We start from the raw sequence: 17,685 nt of genomic DNA, 5'->3' as shown, positions 1-17,685 counted from the left end.
AACACAAATAGCATCAACATGATAACATCCATGAGTTACATCCAAGGAGTCAATGTTGGGTCAATTTCAAGTAATCATTCTTCATCAAAAGATTGAAATTTTTCACCGATATTACTTTCATTTGGATTAACATCTTCCATGGTGTTGTTTGGTGGTTGTGACACATCATCATCCTCATATTCATCCAGATTTAATTTATCTATGGAAACATCATTATAGATTCAAATTAGCAATTAACATAAATACATAAGTGATACCTAATAAATACTAATGTTATTAAGAAACATACCAATATCATATGGAGTTGATTGAATGAACATGTTTGCAAGATCATTACGTAAAGTCTCCACCTCTTCACGAGTTAAGAATGATGGTGACTCCTCCAACACCTAATTACAATGATCATCAAGGGTTTCCAAATTGATTGGGTCATAATTTCATTGTCTTAGTTGATTCCTAAATTGATCAAAATGTTCATATATCAACAATTAAAAAAAATCCTGGCAAAATAGGTAAACAATCAAAGTATAATCAATATAATAATACCTTTGTTGTAACCTCAAGTTATAACAAACATAAACAAGGTCATTAAGCTTTTGATGTTCTAACCTATTCCTCCTTTTTGAATGGATCTGTTCAAATATACTCCAATTTCTATCACAACCCGAAGCACTACAAGTTTGGCTTAAAACACGAATAGCCAATTTTTGCAATTGTGGAGCACTACATCCATAACAATCCCACCATTGATCTAAAATAAAACATATAAAGAAATAAATCAAATGCAATGAATATATTATAACTCGCTAAAATAAATCACAAATTAATAATGTTATCAGAGTATCAAACACTAAATTTACCTAGCACGACTTTGTTCTGTTTACATATTGCAGCTTGTATAGCAAAATCTCCTTCAAAATCTTTATATATCCTCATGCCTTCATTTAATTTATCTTGCAACTCAAGATCTCCATGTGTGTACCTATCAATGAGTTCCAAAATGCCAGATTCTGTGTTCTTATGCTTTTCAAATTCTTCAGCATTGAATCTTCAAGCCAGATTTAACTAATAACCAGTTTCATGTAGATCTTTGCGAAGCTGTGAATCCCAAAGCCTATCAAGGACTTCTAAATAAGGCTCCACTTTCCTCTTATTTCTCTAAAACATCATAACCATCTCCTCCCAGGCCTTATACATAGCCTAGTAAAGAAAACCCATGGCGGGTTTATCTTCACTATCAACAATACGTAACAGACAAACTAACGGCTCCGTAAGCTTCACAATATCAACACACCATTTCCAAAAACCAGAGTCCAAGATTTGCTCCACAAATTTTTTAGCCTTGGAGTCTTTGGCATAAGTTGGGCTTATCCAATCCCTAGATGTCACCATGGCCCTTAATGCATCCTTTTGGCCCAATATGCTTTGCAAGGCAATGAAATTAGTTGCAAATAGAGTTGGAGCTGGACAAAGTTCTTCCACTTGTATGTTGTTTCATCAAGAATAATGCATAACAATGATTATATATGTACTTAGTTATTTTTGAGGCAAGTGAAACAATCTCACTTACTTCCTCAAATTTCCCAAAGTCTTGCAACATTAAATTAATGCAGTGAGCAGCACAAGGAGACCAATATACTTTAAGAAACTCTTTTTCCAATAACCTACCAGTAACAACATAATTTGCAGCATTATTGGTTACAATGTGAACAACATTTTACGCTCCAACATATAACACCATCTCCTTGAAAAGCTTAAACAACATTTCAGCAGCTTTAGAAGCATAGGAAGAAGCATCAACAGGCCTTAAGAAAATAGTCCCTTTAGGATAATAAACAAGAACATTAATGAGAGTTCTTCTAGAGTGGTCAGTCCACCCATCAGCCATCAGAGTACATCCAGTTTCCTTCCAAACTTCTTTGTAACTTTCAACAAGCTTTCTCACTTCATCAACCCACATATTTAACAAAGGACCACAAATTCTATAAAAATTTGGGGCTTTATACCCTGGACTCATGCTACTAATAGCATCAATCATGGGTTGATAATATGTTGAGTTAACTGCATTAAATGGAATTGAAGCATCTATCATCCATTTTACAATGGCTTTGTCACACTTTTCTACAATTTGCTTATTTTGCAAGACACTCTTCAAGCAAGGTTGAGCTCCAGGAGTTGTTCTAGGCATGAAATACTCATCTACATAAGGAGTGTTCTTCCCCTTTTGAGACATGAAAGAAATTGGTTTTGGAGTTCCTCTTAATTCCTCAACTACTCTCACAAGGTCTTCATCCATTTCAAATGTATCACTTTTTTTAGATTGTTCTTGCTGCACTTTTCTTTTCTTGTTCTTTTCAATCTATTCAAGTAATTGCTTCATTTCATGTTGGACATCAACAGGAACCTTCTTGCAAGCCTCTACTTGGCCTTTTTGTCCTGCCAAGTGAGCCTTAAACTTGTTAATACCACCTCTCTTAATTCATTTATCACAATAAATACACATCATTGTCACTTTTGTAGCACCCTGATCAATTTGTTTACAATGTCCCCAAGCTGGATCATTTTTTCCTCTAACATTCTGAGAAATATTTGGAGTGGATGCTTCTTGAGATCATGGAACTTTAGTAGATGACATGTTCAAGTCTAATTGCAAACATTAACTTCATTAGTTAGTGATCATATCATCATATATGATATTCAAAGAAAAAAAAAACTAGATTTTTAATAGAGAATACAAATATTCAACTCTAGGTAAAAGCACCAATATATCATGTTTTAAAAATCTTAGAATGCATATTTTTTAATATTATCTTGACAAATGCATTATATTCACATATACAAAAAATTGTTGGGCCAACCTGTTTTGTGGAAGCTTATTATCATAAAATTAACAAGCTGCATAAAATTAACCCAAACTCAAGCTTCTATATAGAAAAGTACCGAATATCCATAATACAAAAAGAAGATGATAGGATACATTATTCTCTTCCCATATTAATCTTTGTATTGTTTAAAGTTTAAATTGTGATAGGAAGACATTCCTTTCAGTATATTTTGGTACTAATTATTAACATGATAGTGATGATACCAAAGTATACTTAAAAATCTAACTAGCTAATTAATACATAAGTCAAATGCAAATTATGTACCTTTTCTTGGCAAAACTGAGACTTAACCCAAAAATGAATGCTAAAAAAAAAACCAAAACTGAATGCTAAAAAAGAAAACTCATGCTACTAATATTAGATAATTCTAAATATCTAATATTTGCAAGCATCTAGCCTTAACCCAAAACTGAATGCTAAAAAAAACCTCCAGCTGTTAAGATCTTCACATCGTTTCAAACAACACTAAGATACATATGAAACAGGAAGCTTGTAAGGAAAAATTTATTTTGTATATTATGTGTCCAAGTATCAATTTAAATGTATAAAGCAGAACTTGAAGCATTGAAACAAAATGTAGATATTTACTATTCAAATTGTTTTACTTTAGTGAATAATAAGGCAATGTATATCAAACCAACTTCACTACTTATGCCTATTGGATACAAAATTAAGAAGGTGTTATATCCACTAAGGAAAAGTAATATTCAACTTAAGAACATAATAAGATTCGCCTAGTGCTACACTTCATGAAAGCAGGTTTACATTGAAATTTAATACCTAAACCACAAAAAGTGTGATGGGGTAAGTCCAAAAACCTCTTTAAATGCAAAGAGAAAATAGTCGAAGACCCAAAATAGGAAAATCGTGGAATTGTCGAAGAGAAAATTATATATATCAAGAAATGTCGAAACCATGGAACTGTGGAAAAGCAAAAGCAAAATTAGTTGTGTAGCTAACCTTGTTTGACAAAAAAGTAATAGACGCGTTAGACGGGCTTCTAGTTGGGACGTCATTTTGATGATTTTGTATTTTTTTTACACGAAAACCCAATATGGGTTTTAAAAACCAGCCGGGGCACCGGGTTTGCACAAACTCGATCGGGTCTAACCGAGTCATATCGAGCTAGATGCATGATCGGTCCAATAATCAAACCGGCTCGATTATGACATTGGGTCCTAGTCGGACCGATCCAACCTGCCAGGTTAGACCAAATTTTTTAACTATGCCTGCATTCACGCAGTCGCGGACCGTCTGATAATCAGATGGTTAGTATTTTAAAAGTGTTTTTTAAGTTAAATTTATTAAAATAATTTATTAATCATTGAATCTTCATCATATAGTTTTAATCATTTAACTGTGGGAACGTGTGTTTTCACCAACTACAGAAAATCCTGATCCCAATAGTCATTCTTAGATAAGAAAAATAAATAGAATAAATACTTAATTCTAGTAATTTATTTTTTAAGAGCTTTTTTTATATTTTTAATATTAACATTTTTTTTTGTTGTATAAAAAATTATTCGTATTTATGATATATCATAGAGGATAAAATAGTTTTTTCATATATTATTACGTTAAATTGATTGGCAAGTCTATGTGTTTTTACCAAATTTTTAACTAAGTTTTTTTAAAAAATTTATTTGAATCCCTGAAACTTTATTATTTTTTCAATTGATTTATCTCATCTATCTTCGTTGAGTTAATTATTAGAATTTCAACCTTTCCAGATCAATTAAACATTCTTTTAAAAGGTAGAGACCTATGCAGATCAATTTAATATTATATAATATTTCAAATAATAAAATAACATAAAATTATAAAAATCAAGATATAAAATTCTAAATTACTATTAATGTCTAAAATATATCTTATAAGATTAAAAATTAATAATAATAATAATAATAATTATTGACAAAATAATTAATTTCTACAAGTAGTACTTAAATATGTATTTATATTTATCTTGAAATATTTTTATTTAATTAAAACACCTACTCAAATCAGTTTTGAACCGATTTTCACTGGTTCTTATTGATTTTATACCGGTTAGAGACTGATTTTCATATTGTTTCTAAGAAGAGATAGGTTTTTTATCCCTACAAAAAAGAGATAGGTTTTTTGGAATATATGATCCGGTCATTAAACTAGTTTCAAGTCAAATTGATCGAATTTATGATCCAAAAACTAAAATACGATGTTGTTTGGTTCAAGTTTGTAGTTCATTCAGTCTGAAAGTACAAAATTCATAAAGAAAGACTATAGATTAATAATGAACAAACATCTAAGAGCAGATACTCAACCTGAGTAAATCATAACAAATAACAGAAACTCCTTGTAAACCTTTCAAACTTATGATAGACAATCATCCTCTCAAATCAGCTCAGATCAAGCAAACTACCAGTAACATCACCCAAAACTAGCACTACAAGATCCATACTCCATAGTGTACACAAATCACTCAATGTAAAGAAAACAGAGAACGTAGAAGCTACCAATCTTTCCCCACGTGTTAGATGACAAAATTATATCAATGTGGACAACGTATCATATCTATACAATTCAGTAGTGAGAAAAAGGAACCAGTACCATCCAAAGCTACAAGATTTCAACTTGAGCGAGTGTCAAAATAAACTTGCCATTTTCATTTGACTACACGAAAAGAAAAAGAAAAGTTTCTATGAATGAATTAAAGCCTCCAAAATGCATCTCCATCTGAGTAAAGTCATAGGACCAAGGTTTTGCCTTGTATTCACACAGAAAGCTGTTGACCTTATTTGGTCAGCTTCAACCCTTGGAATTCCATGGGTTAACTGATTCCTAGCCCATGACACCTGTGATAGACACAGCCCCCTTAAGCTAAATAAAGTCCTGAAAATTTTAAGAGTGTTGCTAGGTGCACCCAGCAAAATTTATAAATGGCAAAAATGCCCTTGGCTTCTTTTTTCATTATAAAAGCTTTTTTTTCCCGAAAATGCACACAGCTCCATTTTTGTTCGCTTTTTTTCTCTGTTTTTGTGCGGCATTGTCTCCGGTTTGTGGGTTTGTTGTGAACGGTTAGGTGCGGTGAAGGTGAAGGTACCGGTGTTGAGCGCTGCGGTGGTCAGCGACAGCAAACGAGATACGCAGAAGGTGCTGGCTCTGTCGAAAATGTACAGATCATGTACGGATCAACTTGATCCGTAAGTTGGTGTGTTACTATTACGGATCAACTTCATCCGTAAGAGTAATTATTTTTAATATTTGATATTTTTTGAATTAAGTTTCCCTTTTTTTTAAATTATTAATTTGTTTGTATGACCATTTTTTGTTTGAGTTGGTTAGATGGATGAAGATGAGTGGATGTATGAAATAATGTTTGAACAAGCGGATATGGATTATGAAAATGAAGAAGCATGTGGTGTGAATGAACCACATGTTGATTGTTCCGATGTATTCAATATTTCTCATGTTATAATGTTAATGTTTGTCACAGATTTAATAAAATGAATACTGGTAGAAAACTTAAATTATGTGGATTGCTTTGTAGGTGTTTGAGTGTCGAGAGGATGTTTTGCGGTGGGCTCAATCCGTTGCTCATGAAAACGGATTTGTGGCGGTGATTTTAAGGTCGGACACAAACACAGGTAATAGAGGAAGGACTACATTTGTGTTAATTGACTGTGAAAGGAGTGGCGAGTATAGGTGTAGGAAAAACGAATTTATCAAAAGAGACACTGGAACTAGGAAATGTGGGTGTCCCTTCAAGCTTCATTGCAAGCCAGTGGTTGGAGGAGAAGGCTAGATGGTGAAGTTGATTTGTGGAGTGCATAATTATGAATTGGCCAAGCCATTAGTTGGACATCCATATGCGGGGCGATTGACTAAAGCTAAAAAAACACTTATTGCTGATATGACGAAGTCCATGGTGAAGCCAAGAAACATTATGCTAACTCTGAAGCAACACAATGTCAATAGTTGTTCGACCATTAAACATATATACAATACAAGGAGTGCATTTCGTTCTTCCATAAGAGGAAGCAATCTTGAAATGCAACATCTGATGAAGCTTTTTGAATGTGATCAGTATATTCATTGGCACAGAATAAAGGATGAAGACATGGTTCGCGATATCTTTTGGTGTCATCCTGATGCAGTGAAGTTAGTCAATGCATGTAATTTGGTGTTTTTGATAAACAACACCTACAAAACAAACCGATACAGACTTCCACTACTCGATTTTGTCGGGGTGACACCGACTGGGATGACATTCTCTTCCAGTTTTGCATATGTGGAGTGTGAACACGTTAATAATTTGGTCTGGGCTTTACAACGCTTTGAAGGCCCATTTTTAAAGCATGATGCCCTCCCTGAAGTTATTGTCATTGACAGAGACCAAACATTGATGAATGCAGTGAAGGCTGTATTCCCTGATTGTACAAATTTGTTGTGCAACTTTCACATAAACAAGAATGTGAAGGCCAAATGTAAATCACTAATTGGGCAAAAAAAATGTTTGGGATTATGTCATGGATTGCTGGGGATGTCTAACTGATTGTCCTTCAGAACAATAGTTTGATGAATGCCTGAAGAAGTTCGAAATGGCTTTCGCACCTTAGCCAATGTTTGTTGACTAAGTCAAGGAAACATGGATAATACCACACAAGGAAAAATTTGTTTCCGCTTGGACTAATAAGGTGATGCACTTAGGAAACACAACAACAAACATGTATGAAATTGTTCAACTATTTCTATTAACTTTGATGAATTGATGGAATTGTATTATTGTATATGTTTATTTTTATTTGTGTATTTGAAATGTAGGGTTGAATCTGATCACTCTTCTTTAAAAAGATTGTTACAAAATAGCCTTGGAGACTTATGCAGTGTGTGGGATGCCATGAGCAACATGATTACGTTGCAGCACATGGAGATTAAAGCATCATTTAAAATAAGTACACGTGTCGTTAGACATGTGTTCAAAAAAACCTTATACAGGAGGCTTCTTGGAATGGTTTCAAGGTATGTTTTAAATCAGATTGCTGCTGAATTAGAGCGTGTTGACTATGCTGGCAAGAATCCCTCAAGTTGTGGTTGCGTGGTGAGAACCACGCTTGGTCTTCCTTGTGCTTGTGAGCTATCCAAATATGTTGGTGATTGCATCCCACTGGATTCAATCCATATGTCTTGGAGGAGACTAAGTTTTTCAGACCAAGGGTTATCTGAGCCCAAAGTGAGCATCAAGGCAGAAATAGAAACAATATCCAAAAGATTCAAAGAACTTGATGTTTGTGGCAAGTTTACTTTGAAGACTAAACTTTGGGAATTGCATACCCTGATCAGAATTCGATGTGTCCTCCTCCAGCAAAGGTTAACACAAAGGGGGCACCGAAGAAACCTATGAGCAGGAACCCAAGGTCAACAAAGCGCGATCCATCTTACTGGGAGTATGTAGATTCCTTTGAATCTATGCAAAATAGCAATTCGTCGGTGAAGCATAGTGCATCATCCTCTGAGCAACTGAATCGAAGAACGATGATGCCCATGTTGGACCAGTTTTAGCCATTTATGCACGACTTCATTGATAAGATTGTTGATGTCAAAGTTGATGGTAACTGTTGATATCGGTCGATTGCTGGTTTATTAGGTATGGGTGAAGACTCTTGGTCAGTGGTCCGCAACCATCTGCTTAAAGAACTTAGCAAATTCTCAGAAGACTGTATCAAGCTCTTTGGTGGCACGGAGAGATTTGAGGAATCAAGGATGTCACTACTTGTTGATGGGTTAACCAAGGTATGTAATTTATGTATTTGATTTTTAGGACTTAATTTTGATATTAAGTTTGACGTGTATATTTGTTTCATTCAGGTGACTACGGATAAGTGGATAGATATAACCGACATGGGATATGTCATTGCATCAAGGTATAATGTAATCGTTGTATCCTTGTCTAAACAACAAAGCATGACATTCTTTCCTCTTAGAAGTCAACTGCTAGCAAATTCTTCATTGTATCGTATAATTTGTATCGGTCATGTGTACGACAATCATTTCGTTGAGGTACATTGTAGATATGAAGTGTTTTTTTTATATTTATGCAATGAGTTTTGTAGGATTGAGTTAACACTTTTTTCTCACATGTACAACAAGTTTATTTAAAAGAACGTTGTCCCTTACTGCCTGTAGCATTGTTATGGTCTAGCAATTGTCATTCGCAGGCGAAGCCGTGGCCAAATCCATATATTAGTAGAATGCAGCATTACAAGAGCTTTGTGATGTTCAAGAGAGACTATGTTGACATAAATGATGATTGAACATGTAATTTATAATGACTGATCGTTTTGAATTGGATTTTCACATTTATGTGTCTTTGTATATTTGTTACGTCCACAACAAAATTATTACTTAATTCTAAAAAAGCATGTATGATATATCGTTGTCTGAGTTGACAATACATTGTGAAAAACGTGTATGATAAATTGTTGTCTGCATTAACAGAAAGTGCGTGACATGACCTTGCATAGCAAGACTACACATGCAGATCTGATGCAAGATAAAGCGTATCACGTCATTGGTGTAGTTGACAACACATACAGAAAGCATGTGCATGCGCATTTTTAATCTTTAAAAAATGCAACACTGATATTAAAACTCATATATATATATATATATATGACACTGCCTAAGACTATAAAAAACCACAAGTTTCAGTCGTAACCCAACTCTTACAAAAAAGTATGGCATTCTTGGGAGAAACAAGCAGTCAGACAATTGTGAACTCCACATTAGGTTTTATTTTTTCAAATGGATCCATTATTCACAACGATAATGATGTTTCCTTTCAAGCTTCCACTCCAGTTCCCATTCAAGTACCTAACGGTTGTGATTTTCAAACGTTAAAAACCAGAATACACAATACCCTTAAGCTAACCAACAAGCAATTTTTGGATGAAATTTACTACCGGCAGCCTTTCACATATGCAGACAATCAATTTCGGTTTCAATGTATGCAACTGAAAAATGATGCTGATGTTAATACAATGTTAATGTGTAATCATCAATATTTGTTTGTTGGTCCAATTGAGTTATTATGTAGCATTCCTAGAACACCATATGATATTTTAAGCTTACTTCAAGCCACTATGACCCCTACTCATGATGCCTTGCTATATTACAATAAGAGGTGGAACATGTCACGCCAAAATGAGTTTGTTGGTTACTCGTTCACAGGAAAAAATCCTAAAAATTTTGACATTCCTTCCGGATGTACCATGGATGAACTGAAGAATTTGATCAAGCAAGTTGCGCCTGCTGGGATTCCCCTTTATGTTATTCATGAAACACAAATGATAAGGTGATTGTTTTTTCAGAAACCAAGTCACCATAAGTATTCAAAAAAAGTTATAAAATTCAAAATAATTGAACTCAAAACCAACGATGACGTGATTAAGGTGTTACTTGAGTCTAACTACTGGAAAAAGACTAGGCCTATAGAAATTTTAGTTGTTTTCAGTAAACTTGTAATAAAAATGGAAGATGAGTTGTCCTTGTCGCAAAATTAGCATAAGTTAGTCATAGTATTTGATGCAAATTTAATTTCGTTCGATTATGTTGAAGTTAATGTACGGTTTGAATTAATGTATCGCATAATCGTTCTTTTTTTGTTTTTCTGGAAATGGAAGACAACTTGTTGTTCTCTGTTAAATTTTATTTATACTACTTTTACTTTTTTTGTCGGTGTTACAAATTTATTTTAAATATAAAAAAAACTACAACAAACGAAAAATAACAATTAATTGTAAAGAAGTGTTTGTATTTTACCCTTTCTAGTTTATAATTCAAAGAGAGTTGGATAATAAAAGGCGATCAAGGAAATAAGTTGATATGTAAATTGAGTAAAAAAAAGTTGATATCAATAGAAAATAATTTAATTTTTTTTAAAAAAATAGAAATATCTTTTATTTGCATAATAAATTAACAAAAAAATTTATTTTGATTTGATTGATTTTTATGTTAAAACAGATAATAATAGCTACTAACTACTTTTGTTGCTCCCAATGAGTTAAGATCGTTAATTATTACTAATTATGTTTGATTTCCTTAAGCAAAACCTTGGATCTAAATATTTTGAATGAAAAAAATATGATTGAATGAAGAAATCCGACGTAAGATGATTAGTAAAGCTCTCCAGTAAAGATTAATCTTTAATGAAAAAATTGACACAAATATTAATTAAGATGAAAAACTAATTATAAACATGAAAATTATTACTGCTAGTTGAGCTTAATTTTGACGGTTACAGTTGATGAGCCTACCATTAGTTTGATTTGTTATTAATTTATTTTCTCGAGCCCTTGGATTTAGTTTATGATTCATGATTGGATCAATCATCTAAACGACATCAACCAGGTGCTTATAATTATACCTAGTATACCGATAATTAAATTTTAAAACATATTTAAAAAAACACTTTTCAAAAAAATATTTAATAGGCAATCCTAATATCATCCATTAAGCTAGATTAGACAATCCTAACATATACATCAAATTTCAATATAAAATGCGTAAATAAACTACGACTGATCTGTGTGCCGCTTGCATCGAGACCTAACATAAACTAGCTGGTCTTGTGTGACACTCTTGGCAATCCTGAGACATTCTTCAATCAGCTCATGTGTCGATGTGTCTGGCGTGACCACCCCTAGGTTGAGATGGCTCTCCAACCTCTCCGCAATCGCATGGCAAGCTTCCTGTTAAATACAAAACAAACAAATTAGACAAATTATTATGAAAAAATTGACGTAAATGACGTAAATTATTAGTAACACTTACCACTGCATGTCTCGGCTCGGCCACATCGGACCTTGCAGATGTTGACGGTGCTGTTGGCTCCGTGATCGGACGGATATCTATGTCTGGATCCGGAGTGGCAACTCTGGGCTACGTAGCATGACCATCTGCCCGAGGATCTGATGGCTGGCCCGGTGTCATGAATGGATGCGAAATGCAGAAGAACTAGTCGATGTAGTCGCTGGCACACTGACCTGGCACGACGCACACCTCACTTGCTGCAACCATATGGTCCGAATAGCGCATCCACCTATCATGTAAATCATCATACGACACCCATGAATCGACAGGCGGAGCAGGAATGGTTTGGGTGCATCCAAATTTTTGCATGACCCTCTCTAGTCGGTAATACACAGCAACGGCCCCCAGCGTAGGAGACCGAAATAGCATGAGATCATATGGAAGTCCCGGATCGGTCGGTGTTCCCCATTTGGGATCCAACAGACATCTGGAATCCAGAGTCAGTCCAGGCACTCCCTATACGTCGGTGTACGTATACTTTTCATGGTCTTCTTTGTAGTAATCTACCTACAAGCACGCGGTGAATCCTCGTCGTAGTCCGGATCAGCAATGGACTTCGCGACTGAGGGAAAGTACTCGTATATCCAACACTATAGAGGTAACATGAAAATCATAAACATTAATAATGAAAGTCTAAAAAAATTTAAAGTTAAACATTGTTGAACCTCAACGAATCAAAAACATGTTTGTTACCTGCAGCAGCGTGATGTAACCACCAAGCTATCGGCTGGTGCTGATAGAAGCATCGTTGAGGCGGTCATACATATCGACCAGCGCAGCTACTCCCCAGGCATACCTCCCAATCTGACTGACGCCACAAAGGGCCTCCAAAAACACAACATGAACATTGGTTGCACTCTTGTTAGCAAAAAGAATGCAACCCAAAAGATGAAGATATGCGCGAGCCACAGCTGTCCAATGACCTACCTGGCATCGACGCTCATAGATATCACGTACCCATTGCAGGTGTACATACGGTCCACGACACTGCCCTGTCTCAGCCCTGGCAGCCTCTACAGAGACCATCAATAAGTCCACCAACATCTGTACTGTATCATCCACGTGCAAAGGCTGAAAGGCATGCAAGTCACCAACCACGGGCAGATGCAGAAGAGACGAGACGTCGTCCAGCGTGATCGTCACCTCTCCCAAAGGGAGATGGAAACTAGACGTCTCCTGGTGCCACCGCTTGACAAACGACGACAAAAGTCCCCGATCGCCAGTGTCTATCGAACATGCAATCAGAGGACTTAGTCCTGTCCCAGCAACTAGGCCCTCAATGGAAGGGACAGGCCTGCCTAAACTATGGACCTTCCTCCCGTGAGAGGATAACTTCAACTCAGGACGCTCCTGAATTGAAGTATAAAGGAGCACACAATTTGTTGACATCATCATTTAAAGGAAACAAAATCAATGATAAAGTATAATTAACAACTAACTCAAATTCAATATTATAAATACCTCTCCTGTGCATACGCTGCCTGTAACGTGATCCGCATACTCGGTCAGCACGGATGGGTCGCTCGGACCACCCAAAAATCCCTCAGGCTCATCCTCAGCAGTCTGTGTGCCTGTGTCTGTAGTAATGCCTGGCCGAGTGTCCTGTACATCACCTCCTGCCATCGGCTCATCCGCATATAAGTCATCCTGAACAGCAACTCCTTCAACCTGTGTCGCAGGGACCACTGGCTCATCGTGCTCAGCAGTGACAGCTACTCTCTGCCTGTGTGCGGATGCAGTAGGCTGTTGACGTTGCGGAGCATCATTAGAATCATCACGATCTCCTCCGCCAGTAACGTGACCTAAGGTACGACCTAATCTTTTGGTCCTAACCATGATCTGCAAATCAATACTGCAAATTCCATCACTGATTTCATTCACTCAAATTTCATTGGTCTAACACAAATTTCATCGACTCAAAGTCATGCAAGTTGTCAGGATTTCATTGACTGTAGGCCTGTCATTCAATTAATTATTTATTTGCAAAGTTGTCAGGATTACATTTATGTATTTCAAAAGTTTAGTTTAAATGTGTATTTTTTAGAAATTTTAGAAAATTACAAATCTATCAGGATTTCATTTATCTACAAGTGAAATGGGTGCAGTGATCAAAGAAAATAAGTAAGTACGACTTCATTTACGAAAAAACAAAGGTCTAACAAGATACTAAAGTCAGCAAGTGAAATGGGTGCGGTGATCAAAGGTAGTAAGTACAACTTCACAGAACGGTGATACACATGGACTTAAGGGATATCCAAGGAGTGTATGAAGAAGAAGGGCTCTAAGAATTATCCATGAAGATGCATGCCTAGGTAGAAAGGTTAAATGGAGGGCTCTAAGAATTACACATGAATGCATAGAAGAAAGTAATTATAGTGGTGGAGTGAGGCTTGGAGAAGAAGAAGATTGTAGTGAAGGGTGGAGGGATGATGGAATTCAAGTTTTGAATGAATGTGGCAAGGTGAGTGGCCATTCTTCAATTCTAATTGGTTCTACTTCTAATGATGTTACTGCACAAGAATTTGATGATGAAATTGAACTCTAAATGAAGAGGTCTGTCTCGGTGGATAGATAAATGATTCTTCTATGAGAATTTATCCAAGTTTTCAAGGGATATACATAAATGATTATTTGCATTAAAGCATTGTTCTATATTTGTCTTCCCGTATTTCATTTACATTAGGTGTGTGTTTCAGTATGCTTAATATTAACCAAAAAAACAATATGCATAATATTTTCTACCCACTCTACTCCATGATCCAGCGGCTAGCTATTCTCATCCATCAAGCACTTACTTGTAAAGATGACTACATAAGCAAATATTCACATGAAAAACTTTCAACATTATCTTCATCTATATCTTTTTATTTTGGAGATCGATATGACCCATATATGTTTTTGGAACTCAAACTACATGTACTTAATTATTTACTATTTGTTTCCAGGTTTCTTAAAAAATTGATAAGGTTTTAGAATGAATAAGACTAGGTATCAATCATGGTACCTTTTAGTAGAAATTTTCAGTTTTGAATACTCTTATATTTACAAAGTCAAAGAAAAAGTCAATGGAGAAAGTTAAGGCTACTTGCCCATTGATTAAAATGGACTATGACATCTTTCTCAAAACTCCTAAGGCAAGACCAAAGTTAAGGCTAATGTTGCATCTTCAAACACCGAATTAGCATTGAGCATTACAAAACACTACACTGTTTCTAAGCTTCCAAATAGACCAAGTTAAGGCTAATGGGAAAACACCTTTAATGTGTAGCCATTGATCGAGGCCGTACACGAATCAAATAAACATTAAAAATGCAGTATCTAGAAAGTGATCCTAGATCGTCTCCCAACGAGCAATGGTCAACCAAACGTTCATAACAGACAATGATAAAACAGTAACGAATTTGGGGGGGGGGTTGTTTGTTTTTGTAATTTAAACAACAAATTTTAATTGGAAAATAACAGAATTAAAACATGTTGTTTCCCCTTGATTCACAAGCAAGTCTCTTATCCTAGGTTACGAGGATTTATCCCTAACCAGTTCAACCACTTAATCCAACCTTAAATTAATTTACTAAGCGAAAATTAACATAAGGCCATCATTATGTGATTAAGCAACACATACACCAATTAATCATGAACGAAACTGATCATTAAGCATGAACGTAAATTAAGCGTAGAGACAATTAATCAAGCACTAAACATGCATGAATTAATAACAACAAATACAGAGCAATTGGTGGAGGAAAAATTGATCAGAATTCAATAGTAATAACAAAACCTCAAAGAGAGCTGTGCTTGATCCTCAAGAGAAAACAATGTTGGAGACTTAGCCTTCCATTAATCAACAGAAAATGAAATTGCAATTGGAAGCAGAAAACGGAATTGCAGACTGAAGCAGAAAACAAAATTGCAGAAAACGAATTTTATTGCTACGTGAACAGTGCGCATGAACAGTAAAAATTGAAATTGCAAAACCCTAAAATTATTCTCCTCTCAAAAACTCTCTCTAAACAAAAACTCTGGTGTTGTTATATAGGTCCTCAGCCCCAAAGCTTACAAATCTATTTTAAGTACAAGCCTATAAATGAAATAAAATAAAATCTGGACAAAATAAGATAAGATTGGATGAAATAAAATCTGAACGAAATAAAATCTAGATGAAATAAAATCTGGATAAGATAAGATTTGATAAAATAAAATTGTATGCTCTCTTCAAGTCCAAGTCCAATTCTAGATTCAAGCTCAATTGCTTATAATTCTCCTAAAATTTGTTGGATCAAGTGGTCTCGGAATAATTAAGAAATGGGGGTTGAATTAATTATTAATGAACATTTACTAATTAAAAATCTATCCTTCTTAGGCTTTTACTATAATGTTAAGAAAGTAAAGAACAGAAATAGAAACTTAACCAAAAGTAAAAGCGATAACTAAAAGTGCATAGCGAAAATTAAAAGTGTAGGAAAGAAGACAAACACAAGAGTTTTATACTGGTTCGGCAACAACCCGTGCCTACATCCAGTCCCCAAGCGACCTGCAGTCCTTGAGATTTCTTTTCAACCTTGTAAAATCTTTTACGAGCAAAGATCCACAAGGGATGTACCCTCCCTTGTTCTCTTTGTAACAACCAAGTGGATGTACCCTCCACTTGAACTAATCCACAAGAGATGTACACTCTCTTGTTCTTAGTTACAACAACCCAAGTAGATGTACCATCTACTTGTACCACAAAGGATGTATCCTCCAATGTGTTAAGACAAAGTTCTCAGGCGGTTAGTCCTTTAAAACTTTGTGAAGGGGAAACAAAAGAATTCTCAGGCGGTTAGTCCTTTGAAATATTTTGTTTAAGGGAAAGGGAAGAATCAAAAGAAGTCTCAGACTGTGTCTTATTGAATTCTTTGAAAAGGAAGAAGGGAGACACAAAAGAATTCATGCGATTAGTCCTTTGTTCTTTTAGAAAAGGGAGAAGAGAGACACAAAAAGAATTCAGGCGGTCAGTCCTTGGCGAATTCTGTTTAGCAAAGGAAGAAGATAATGAAAAGATATAACACACTCTTGTTTTCAAGGTTTGGAAACCAGAAAACTTTAGAAAGCATTTGGCAAAGGAAGAAGAAGAAAGATATCAAAAGGTTATCAAAAAGTTGTGTGTAAAAGTTGTAATCATGGTTCTTTAAATGCAAGTCAAGGTCTTGCTTTTATAGAGTCTTCATGTCTAGTCAAGAAAATCATTGAAAGAGTTATGACCTTGAGAAAAATATGAAAAACATTGGAAGAGTTACATCTTTTGATTTTTGTTCAAAACTTGTCACTGGTAATCCATTACCAAAACTTTGTAATCGATTATACAAAGCTTTTTATGAAAGGATGTGACTCTTCACAATTGATTTTGAATTTCAACGTTTGGATACACAGGTAATCGATTACCAATATATTGTAATCGATTACACTATTTAAAAATCAATTAGAATGTTGCAAATTCAGTTAAAAGCTTTTGAAATCAAACTTTGCTATTGGTAATCGATTACAGGAAATTGGTAATTGATTACCAGAGAGTAAAAACTCTGGTAACTTAGAAAATTTTGAGAAAAACTCTTTTGAAAAACAAAAATGTGCTGTTTGTTTTTTTGAAAAATCTTTTCAATACTTCCCTTGTGAAGTCTTCTTGATTTCTTTTCTTGAACCTTGAATTCATCTTCTCTTGAATCTTGAAATCAAACTTCTCTTGATTCTTGAATCTTGTTCTTGAAATCATTCTCTTGTATTCTCTTGGGCTTTTTGTCATCATCTTTGTTATCATCAAAACTACTTGAATCAATCTTGATTCATCACCATGAAGCTGCATAATTAATTTGACAATTAAGACTAATCAGTAATTAAAATGGTGCAAAAAGGGTTAAAAAATAAGAAAAAATAATGACACATCAGCCATGACATAGTGTCTTGGGTGAGAATG

General features: G+C 34.9%; 2 protein-coding genes across 2 annotated transcripts; both read right to left on the bottom strand.

Annotated features, from left to right (window-relative positions):
- Nucleotides 1-74: 74 nt before the first annotated feature.
- On the bottom strand, nucleotides 75-1,392 carry LOC114396961. Its single transcript, XM_028359115.1, has 5 exons — nucleotides 1,265-1,392; nucleotides 861-1,048; nucleotides 576-751; nucleotides 290-389; nucleotides 75-199 (listed from the first exon to the last, which is right to left on the bottom strand). The coding sequence occupies exons 1-5, from the start codon at nucleotides 1,390-1,392 to the stop codon at nucleotides 75-77; spliced, it is 717 nt and encodes a 238-aa protein (XP_028214916.1).
- Nucleotides 1,393-12,455: 11,063 nt separating this feature from the next.
- On the bottom strand, nucleotides 12,456-13,571 carry LOC114396960 (protein MAIN-LIKE 1-like). Its single transcript, XM_028359114.1, has 2 exons — nucleotides 13,197-13,571; nucleotides 12,456-13,085 (listed from the first exon to the last, which is right to left on the bottom strand). The coding sequence occupies exons 1-2, from the start codon at nucleotides 13,569-13,571 to the stop codon at nucleotides 12,456-12,458; spliced, it is 1,005 nt and encodes a 334-aa protein (XP_028214915.1).
- Between the last annotated feature and the right edge of the window lie 4,114 nt (nucleotides 13,572-17,685).

This window comes from Glycine soja, chromosome 18 (assembly GCF_004193775.1).
Source record: "Glycine soja cultivar W05 chromosome 18, ASM419377v2, whole genome shotgun sequence".
NCBI classification, from domain to species: Eukaryota; Viridiplantae; Streptophyta; class Magnoliopsida; order Fabales; family Fabaceae; genus Glycine; species Glycine soja.
Note: the sequence above shows the minus strand (reverse complement) of the source record. Positions and strands in the feature narration are given on the sequence as shown.

Coding starts and splice junctions, on each gene's coding strand:
- LOC114396960 (XM_028359114.1), bottom strand. CDS start 13,571: ATGGTTAGGACCAAAAGATTAGGTCGTACCTTAGGTCACGTTACTGGC. Junction 13,086..13,196: donor GCAGCGTATGCACAGGAGAG/GTATTTATAATA, acceptor ACTTCAATTCAG/GAGCGTCCTGAGTTGAAGTT.
- LOC114396961 (XM_028359115.1), bottom strand. CDS start 1,392: ATGGTGACATCTAGGGATTGGATAAGCCCAACTTATGCCAAAGACTCC. Junction 752..860: donor ACAGAACAAAGTCGTGCTAG/GTAAATTTAGTG, acceptor GTTTTATTTTAG/ATCAATGGTGGGATTGTTAT. Junction 390..575: donor AGCTTAATGACCTTGTTTAT/GTTTGTTATAAC, acceptor CATTGTAATTAG/GTGTTGGAGGAGTCACCATC.